The sequence below is a fragment of the Otolemur garnettii genome, unplaced genomic scaffold (assembly GCF_000181295.1).
Source record: "Otolemur garnettii isolate 467f Iridium unplaced genomic scaffold, OtoGar3 scaffold00104, whole genome shotgun sequence".
Lineage (NCBI taxonomy): Eukaryota > Metazoa > Chordata > Mammalia > Primates > Galagidae > Otolemur > Otolemur garnettii.
The window spans coordinates 900,270-909,983 of record NW_003852499.1 but is presented as its reverse complement, the minus strand read 5'-3'; the positions used below and the strand labels follow the sequence as shown (position 1 = coordinate 909,983).

At 44.0% G+C, this 9,714-nt stretch overlaps 1 protein-coding gene across 1 annotated transcript in view; it reads right to left on the bottom strand.

Annotated features, from left to right (window-relative positions):
- The window catches only part of FOXJ2 (forkhead box J2), a 23,552-nt gene that overhangs the window by 9,062 nt on the left and 4,776 nt on the right, over positions 1-9,714 (bottom strand). The window contains exons 2-6 of the mRNA XM_003796371.3: positions 6,554-6,900; positions 4,709-4,783; positions 3,690-3,758; positions 3,086-3,226; positions 2,417-2,615 (exon numbers count right to left, since the gene is read on the bottom strand). Coding sequence (XP_003796419.1) covers positions 2,417-2,615; positions 3,086-3,226; positions 3,690-3,758; positions 4,709-4,783; positions 6,554-6,886 — 817 coding nt within the window. The 5' untranslated portion in view covers positions 6,887-6,900. The remainder of the gene's footprint in view (positions 1-2,416; positions 2,616-3,085; positions 3,227-3,689; positions 3,759-4,708; positions 4,784-6,553; positions 6,901-9,714) is intronic.

The window sequence follows — 9,714 nt, the reverse complement described above, 5'->3', positions numbered from 1 at the left end:
GATTTGAACCCACCAGCTCTGGTGTATGTGGCTGGCACCCTAGCCACTTGAGCTATAGGCGCCAAGCCAGCAAGAGCATCTCTTGAGCCCAAGTGTTTGAGGTTGCTATGAGCTATGATGCCAGGACACTCAACCCCAGGGTGAAAGTGACACTCTGTCTCAAAAAATTAAAATATAAAATAAAATAAACATTTGGCTATCTTTGCTTAATCTAATTTTTTACTTTATTTCTGATAGTCTCTCCATGTTCTCACCTCCAGTCAACTAACCTCCTGAGTTGAATTCATTCTCAAGCAAATGTTACGATCATGGAACACAACTCTAGATACTACGTATTGACATTCTGGATACAAAAGAAGAAATTCGTGACAATATAATATAATCAATATTAAGATAAATATCATATTAATTAATATTAACATAAATTAATATACATTTTCACCAAAGTCACTTTTTTTTTTTTTTGAGACAGAATCTCAAGCTGTCACCCTGGGTGGTATGCCATGGCACCATAGCTTACAGCAACCTCCAACTCTTGGGCTCAAGTGATCCTCTTGCCTCAGTTTTTCTATTTTTAGTAGAGATGGAGTTTTGCTTTTGCTCAGGCTGGTCTTGAGTTCCTGAGTTCAAGCTATCCACCCACCTCAGCCTCCCAGAGTGTTAGAATTATAGACATGAGCCACTGCATCTGACCCAAAGTGACTTCCAACCACTTTTTATCATGCCATTTAGCCCCCGCTGCCAAGATAGGGCCACTGCACAGAACAAGAAGGTTCAATGGCTTACCTGAAATCTTAGCCTCATCACTATCTCTAATTTCTTTTTTTTTTAAGAGACAGAGTCTCACTTTCTTGGGCTTAGGCGATTTCTTGTCTCAGTCTATCAAGTAGCTAGGACCACAGGTGCCTGCCACAATGCCCAGCTATTTTTTGTTGCAATTTGGCCAGGGCTGGGTTTGAACTCGCCACCCTTGGTATATGGCATGGCCAGCGCCCTACTCACTAAGCCACAGGTTCTGCCCTCTAATTTCTTTTTAAAACAAAAACAAAACACAGAAATTACAGAGGGCTGAACCAGATGATCTCTCCAGGGCTTCCCAACAAAACTTTAAATCATTCTCACATGATAATTAGGGAAATTTGCATATGGACAAGACATTAGCTGACATTAAGTAAGCATTATTGTGTTAGGAGTGATAATAGTATGGCAAATAACTAAGAGTCAAGTCTGGACAAGCTGGTGGCTCATGCCTATAATCCCAGAACTTTGGGAGCAGAAGGATTGTTGGGACCAGCCTGGGCAACACAGTGAGACTCTGTCTCTACAAAAATTCAAAAAATTAGCAGGTATGGTGGTACACCCTGTAGTCCTAGCTACTTGGGAGGATATGGCAGGACTGCTTGACCACAGGCTTTTGAGATTAAAGTGAACTATGATTTTGCCATTACACTCCAGCCTAGGTGGCAGAATAAGACCCTGTATCTAGAAAAGAAAAGTCTTCCTCATTTAGAAATGCATACTGAAGGCTCTGCGCCTGTAGCTCAAGCAGCTAAGGCACCAGAGCTGGCAGGTTTGAATCCAGCCTGGGCCTGCCAAACAACAATAACAACTACAACCAAAACATAGCCGGGCATTGTGGCGAATACCTGTAGTCCCAGCTACTTGGGAGCCTGAGGCAAGAGAATCATTTAAGCCCAGGAGTTGGAGGTTGCTGTGAGCTGTGATGCCATGGTGTGGTACTCTACCCAGGGCGACAGCTTAAGGCTCTGTCTCAAAAAAAAGAAAAGAAATGCATACTGAAATTGTATTTATGTGTGGAATGACATGATGTCCATGAATTACATTAAATTATTCCAATTTTAAAAATGCTGAGTGGTGAATTAAGCTTAACAAATATTGGTAACCATTAAAGTTGAGTGATAGAACATAGGGGTTTACGATACAATTCTACTTTTGCATTTGTTTGAAATTTTTCATAATATAAAGTAACATAAATATAAATACACTAAAAAATAAACTCTTCTCACAATGTAACAGAGGGATTCTTGGGGAGAGGGTACTACTGCTGCCCCCTAGAGCTCATCTGCTAAATGACTTGCTTGCTGTCATAAAATCACTGCCCTTAGTTCTACTCCCTGAACCATAGGCGCCTCCCTCTACCCTTAGTTCTGAAGGGGCAATCCTCCAACTCACTTTCTGAAGCTAATAACTGAACCCACCGGCTAAAATAGCTGTCCTTTCACAAGGGTAGATGTGCTTACTCAATTTGAAACAGTTTTTAGTACATGAAATGTTTCTTCAGACCAGTGATTAATTTCTCCTTGTGTTAAAAATAAGAAATAAGGGAGAGAGGAGAATGTCACCATTTGTCAAAAATAAAAGGATGTCTATATACCCACCCCAACTCCAGACTCACCATGCTGAGAAGAGGAAGAGGATTTCTCCAGCATAGATTTGTAGAGGTTCCGGAAAGACCAGCTTAGATCCTGAAAGTTGATCTCTGAGTAGGAGAACTTGAAGTCATGGTTGGTGTTATAGAGGGGAGGGGGACCCTCAGCACTTTCTCGCCCTGAACCTCCTGCTGCCACTGCTCCACCATCCACAGGTCCTGTGCCCTACAAGAACAAGAAAGTCCTGACCCATGTCCCAGCTAATAGGCCAATACAGCCCTTCGATGTCACCAGCCTCCTCTGCCTCTCCTCTTAATCCTCTCTTAGCTTTTCAATGGCCCAGCATCATTTTCTCCCTTTCTCATTGGTTCTTATTTTGAATTTAGCCTCTTTCTCTCATCATTCTCATTTCTTTAAATGGCACTTTTCCAGGTTACTTACATCCATGCCCTCTTTCCCTTCTCACTGGAGTTTCTTCTTCTTTTCTCACCATTATTTTTCTGATCTTTCTCAAAGTTCTGTTATTTCTTTCTCTTCCTTTCCTTCTCCCTCTCTGTTTCCCTCTTTTGCCTTCCACTTCTTTCCCAATTCATCTGCCTAATAAATTACAGATATACAATGCATAATTCTGAACAGGGAGATCTCTGAATCTATTCAACATTCATCCTTTGCCCCCTGCCACCTCTATTTCCTACCTGGCTATAGCTGGCAATAGATGTGGGGCTCTGAAGCGATATCTGTGGATTCCCCTCAGGAGGCAGCGACGCTTCTCCACTCCCGGGAACGCCTCCCCGTGGGCTCTTGCTTGCCTCCTGTTCTGGTGAATCTTGGGATATCTGAGGGTATAAGGAAAAAGAACTCTATATGCAGAGGCAAAACATCCTTCCAAGATCCATGGCCTTGCCTCCGCTGGTATTTCCCCTGGGCCTTGGAAAAGGACGGAACCTGCAGAAAAGAAGGCTAGGGAGCAGCTGGCTGAGAAGTGGCATCTCCAGGCCGGGCACAGTGGCTGTAATCCTAGCACTCTGGGAGGCCAAGGTGGGTGGATCACCTGAGCTCACGAATTTGAGATCAGCTCTGAGCCAGAGCGAGACCTCATCTCTAAAAATATCCAAGTGTTGTGGCTGGTGCCTGTAGTCCCAGCTACTCAGAAGGCTGAGGGAAGAGAATCACTTAAGCCCAAGAGTTTCAGGTTGCTGTGAGCTGCGACACCACAGCACTCTACCAAGGGTGACAAAGTGAGATTCTGTCTCAAAAAAAAAAAAAAGAAGTGTCATCTCCCTGTGAGGTGGAACTTACATCATCATCTGGAGGGTGTCTTCTCTTTCGGGAAATGTCAGGGCAGGTGTCGATTGTCCAATAGGAACCCTGGAAAGAGAACCCAGCCCCACAAAAAACAAAAATCATTGCATGTAGATTAGAAATTCCCACCTTGGTGGGCATTCTTCCTTTCTTTCTTTGAGATGCCACACATTCTCTCACTCTTTTTCTCTCCGTCCCCAGCCCTCCCCTCTCTTACTCCCTGCTCTCTGCTCTCTTTTCTCTCTTACTCATCTCTTCCCCCTATTCTCTTCCCTTTCTCTAATATTATAAAATAAAGTTATGCTTTTATATCCTAAAACAAAAAAAGAAATCCCAACCTTCACAAATCATATACTTAGGAAGATTTTCACATACTATAATAGTCTCTATCAACATGACTAGACATTCACACATAATCCTAAAATTTCTAGGTATTACTGAAGAGCAAAGAGGAAATTGGTCCTAGAAGTTCACTGAGTCTACCAGAGGTCCTCCTGTAGTCCAAACACAGGAATTGATTGTTCTGGAGGGGTGGTACAATGGCATCTAGCTCAAAGAGCTAGAAATGTCCAGATATAGCCTTTCCCTTCCTTTGTTACCTAAAGCAAACCTCCCTTGAACTTCAGCATCTACATCTGTCAAATGGAGAGAAAGACCCATCCCTTCCCCCTTATGAAGGGATTTTTGTTTAGAAATGTTTCCACAAGAGTTAATAAGTCCACCTTTTATAACTGGGGGAAAACGGTGCCACACAAAAGAAAGGGAGTATCAAAGTCAACTTTACCCTAAATATTTCTATTAAAAAAATATTTTTAACAATCTTTCCTAGTCACCCATTTTACTGAGGGCCCACAACCTTGACAACCAAGACCTTCCTCTGAAATAAAATAAAGATGATTCTCTAATCAACATAGTTTCCTCTTCTGGGTAATTAAAACAGCCACAGGACTATGGGCCTGTCAACTGCTTCACTCTCCTTCCTGTTCCTCCCTCCAAGGCCTAAAGCAGTATCTCACCTTTCCAGGGTCATCCCGAGGTCTGGGTACCTTCCGGAAACACTTGTTGAGAGAAAGGTTGTGCCGAATGGAATTCTAGGGATGCAGAGAAGCAAGTTAGATCTGAGCATAGTGCAGAGCACAAAATTTCCCAGCAGAACACAGAGGAACATAAAAGGAAATAATACAAAGTAAAGTTCAAGTATCAGGGTAAATTTAGCAGCTAACTATACTGATGGAAGAAATTATGCATCAAATAGCAAGAGCAATGAGATAAGAAAAATGCAGAATTACATACATGGGAGGGAATGGCTATAAATTTGGCTAACAGGTACTCCTAAAAAATTGATTACGTAGTTTTTCAACTTTTCCATCCAAATGACAACAGGTATATAAATGCCTCAAAATCACATCTGCCCAGTTTCTCAATCCACCCTATTGATAGCAAAAGAACACTGTTTTTTAAACTGTTTATATAAATCATAACTAAATATAATTTATAAGTAAAACAAAAGCACAGATCACCTTCATTTTTTTTTCTTTTTATTAAGACAGAGTCTCACTTTGCTGCCCTTGGTAGAGTGCTGTAGCATCACAGCTCACAGCAATCTCCAACTCTTAGGCTTAAGTAATTCTCTTGCCTCAGCCTCCCAAGTAGCTGGGACTACAGCTGTCCACTATGATGACCGGCTATTTTTTTGTTTTTAGCAGGCCGGGGCTGGGTTCGAGTCCTCTAACCCTGGTGCATGCGGCCTACCCACTGAGCTTTGGGTGCTGCCCACCTTCATTTTTATCAATAGCCCATAGAATGGTGACATTTGGGGGAAAGACATGTTGTATATGGTGCTAAGTGTGGCTGGAGGTTGGGGTAGCTAGTAGGGACCTATTTCCAAAGGGAAAGCTGGATGCTTTCAATAGTCTCCAGCTTATTACATGGTTTGTATGTCAACTGGTGGTTTAAAGAGAGAAAAATTACATTAAATCTCCATTCCTACTTAACAATTTGTAAACAAGTTACTGCTCCTAAGAATTGAGAATATCAGCCTTTTTTTTTTTGAGACAGAGTCTCACTATGTCACCCCAGTAGAGTACTGTACTGTCACAGCTCACAGCAACCTCAAACTCAAACTCTTGGGCTGAAGCGATTCTCTTGCCTCAGCCTCCCAAGTAGCTGGGATTACAGGCACCCAGCCACAAAATGCTGGGTTATTTTTTTTGTTGTTGCAGCTGTCATTGTTGTTTAGTAGGCCCAGGCTGGATTCTAACCCACCTGCCTAGGTGTTTGTGGCCAGCACCCTACCCACTGAGCTATGAGCGCTGAGCCAATATTAGCCTTCTTTTTTTGCTTGGAAGAAGAGCCCCTTCTTCCTTCCTCTCTAGCTAAACAACTTAACCTCTCATTACTTGCTTAGTGGACCAGCTGATGTTAAAGGAACTAATCATATTATTTTTTTTCTGAAGACTATGTGCAGTGGAAATCTGATGGGCTTCCCACCTCTGGATAGGAGGGAGCAATGCCATGCCTTGATGCACAGTGATTTTAACATAGTAAAGTGGCAATGAATATATGTGAGATGAATGAATATTCTTTCTGAGGAATCAGAAGATAAGAGGGTATGATGAGCAACAGCATCCTGCCATCCTCATGACTATACTTAATGACTTGGCATCCCTGGAGTTTCCCTAATATACATGTACCTTATAAAAGTTGTTCAGCTCTGTAAAAAAGTAAGGGATGTGATATTTTAAGTTTATACCTCTCTGAGATCAGACAGAATGAAGTAGACAAGTTATAGGAAGAAACAAAAGTAGAGAAAAACTTGCCAAAGGCTAAAAAATAAGCCCAGATTAAGAAAGCAGTCCCACCTTCCAACCAATGCCAGCATTCTTGTAATAGGGGAAGTTATCGCAGATCCAGCGATAAATCTCACTGAGGGTCATCTTCTTGGCTGGAGAGGAGTTGATGGCATAGGTGATGAGGGTGGCATAGCTGTACCGTGGTTTGCCATCCTGGTGGACTGCTGCCTCATCTTTGCTCAGGGTGGCATTAGGATCTGTGGGTGAGCCTGGTGAACACTTGCGGCTGCTCCCTGGAGGCCCAGCCTGGGAGGCGCTCCCAAGCTTCTCAATGGTAGCTCGGAGAGTCAGCTGGGGGAGCCAGTCTATGGAGGTGAGGCTACTTTCTAAGTCAGAAGCCATGGTACTTTTGGGTTCTGCAGAGAAGAGGACAAAGGGGAGAAAAAATACTGGGGGCAAGTTGTTTAAGAGAAATAGAGTTTCTTCCCATTATAACTCCCCTAAGAGACCTATGGGATGGCCCTCAACCAGATGTTCTGAAGACCTTCAAGCAGATATATCATCATCTACCAGATGAAGGATGACTGCTTATCTTACATCTTAACACGGAGCATGGCTGAGAGACCTCTCCCTTCATGTAGGACCAAAAAAGAGATCAAATCTCACACCAAATGGAGCTATTTCCTCAATTCACCTTACTATAGCCCTACAACGTAATATGTTTAAACTCTGTAGGAATAAGTTCTTTTTTGTTTTTGTTTTTTTTTAGAGACAGAGTCTCACTTTATCGCCCTTGGTAGAGTGCTATGGCATCATAGCTCACAGCAACCTCCATCTTTTGGGCTTAGGTGATTCTCTTGCCTCAGCCTCCCGAGTAGCTGGGACTACAAGTGCCCGCCACAACACCCGGCTATTTTTGTTGTTGTTGTTGTTGCAGTTTGGCCAGGGCCAGGTTTGAACCTACCACCCTCAGTATATGGGGCCGGCACCCTACTCACTGAGCCACAGGTGCCACCCAGGAATAAGTTTAAAAAAAAAAAAAAAACACTTAGATAACCGGTAGAATTAGCCAAGTCCATTCTCCAATAATGCGATACTTGTTATATTTATATACAACGTCCATAGATAGATAACACAAATGTACATGTAAAGAAAGAAAGCATGCATAAACACAGACACACACCAACATTAAAGATGTTTCATATTAGATATATTGTGAACACTTGTCCTTTTCATCCCATACACATGTGCATGTGAGGCATATTAGATATATCCCAAGCATAAATTATTTATAACAAGCAGCAAAAGACAGACACATAAACAGTGCAGCACATCCAGAGAGATTATGATTAGATATAAAGCATACATTACCAACAGAGCACAAAGTCACACACAGAGGTAATAAATCCTGAGTACACAGCTGCCCTCACACCTGTAAAGCTATCCCTTGCATGCTCCCGCCCACAGACACCAACACCAGGAAGAAGTCATCAGCAAGGACCTCCCACCTCTCAGCCTGCTGGGCTTCACTGAGCTAGGGAGACACCCAGCAGTGTGCGCACCAGTAACAATCAGATAGCCTGGCTAAAAATAGCCACTCTGGGGCTAAGAGCTGGCTCCCCTTCTCCACCCTCCTCTTCCCTCCCTCCTTCCTAGCCAGGCACGCAGCTCACTGCACCTCCATGCAAACTCCTGGAGCTGCCAGACCGCCCACGCCTGATGTTTGCACACCCTGTTGCCACCCACACCTCCTGAGCGCTCTCGCTGGCAGAGAGGTACAGCTGGAGTGACGTCTTGGTGGGGGAAGGTGAGGAACGATGGATGGTATCTGTATTGCAGGGTCTGGAAAGGCTGGCAGGAACCAGTAGGTAGCCATTTGGCACTCCCCTACAGCTGATGCCAGCACCCCCTAAGCTCTTGCTGCCTAACAGGTTTGTGCCTGCACAGCTGCCAGATTCCAGCTAGCACTTCTTCCTCAGGCCCACCAAGGAGGGCACTTCTCTAGAGGAGCCAGGGCTTGATTCCCTCAGAGTTCACAATCCTGGACAGACACATACTATGTAGGTGATCTCTAAAATCCACAGCCAGATATGTGCACAAGCATATGCATACAAGTAAGCACAGTTCCACACACTTTGCACTTCAAACTTCAATCCTAGATATTACTGCATCCCCCTCTCTCCTGACCTCAGCACATCCTCCAGGCACTTAACTCACTCTTATATCCTAAGTAGTAAGTCTTCTTCTGCCCTTAACACTTGCCCCTTCCTCCTCCTAAAGTTCAGCATTCTCACTCACTCCCCTCTTCCCTAAGGTCCCACCCATGCAATCTGCATGTACACACAAGTACTCAGCCCTGTGCTCCTAACCAGCAACACACCCACTCCACAAGGCTGAAGGGAGTGTCTCCGGGAGCTGGGCAACAAGCAGGGGACCCAACTGCAACTCAAGAATTGTTAGAAGAAAAAAAGGGAAGGGGGAGGCATGTTTATAAATAGTGTCATTTAAAGAGTTTCCCCTTTATCCTCACCTCCTCTCCCCACTATCCTCCTTTCATCCTATTACCACCACCTTGCCCTAAACCATGGAAAGTTGGAAACTAATAGGAACACTTAATCATTCCAGGAGCCTCACACCTTCTAGCACTACCAAGTCAAAACACCCCAGCCTCTGGGCTATGGCAGGGTACTTGTGGTATGATCACAGTTCCATAGCTGGGTTGTCCCAGCTGAACAGTAGCATGCCAAAGGGCAGGTGTTCAAAAACCAGGGTTCTCCTGGGTCTTCTTCAGATGGGAGATTTGTAAAGAAGTTTTACCCCACTGCCTATTAGGTCCTGCTAAAGATGCCTAGGAAATCTCATCTTAAGAGCACAGAGGCCTTCAGTTGATACTTCATTTGAAACGACTCGCCCAACATTGGACAGGGACATGAGAGTGGATTTAAAGTGTTTAGAGGGCTTAAAGAATCCATTTGGCACATGCCAATCACAGTGAATTCCTGAAAGGGAAGAACTCTGAGCCCTTTGCAAATTGTTCTACGCCCTTCCCTACCCGTCCTTATCCCAGCACCAGGTTAGGACACTGAAGTTAAATTTAATCTTTCCCCAGCACTCTCCCACTCAGACCTCCAGACACAGCCTCAGCACTCAAAATACATTCCAATCTTGGCTCAGCGCCTGTGGCTCAAGTGGCTAAGGCGCCAGCCACATACGCCCAAGGTGGCAGGTTC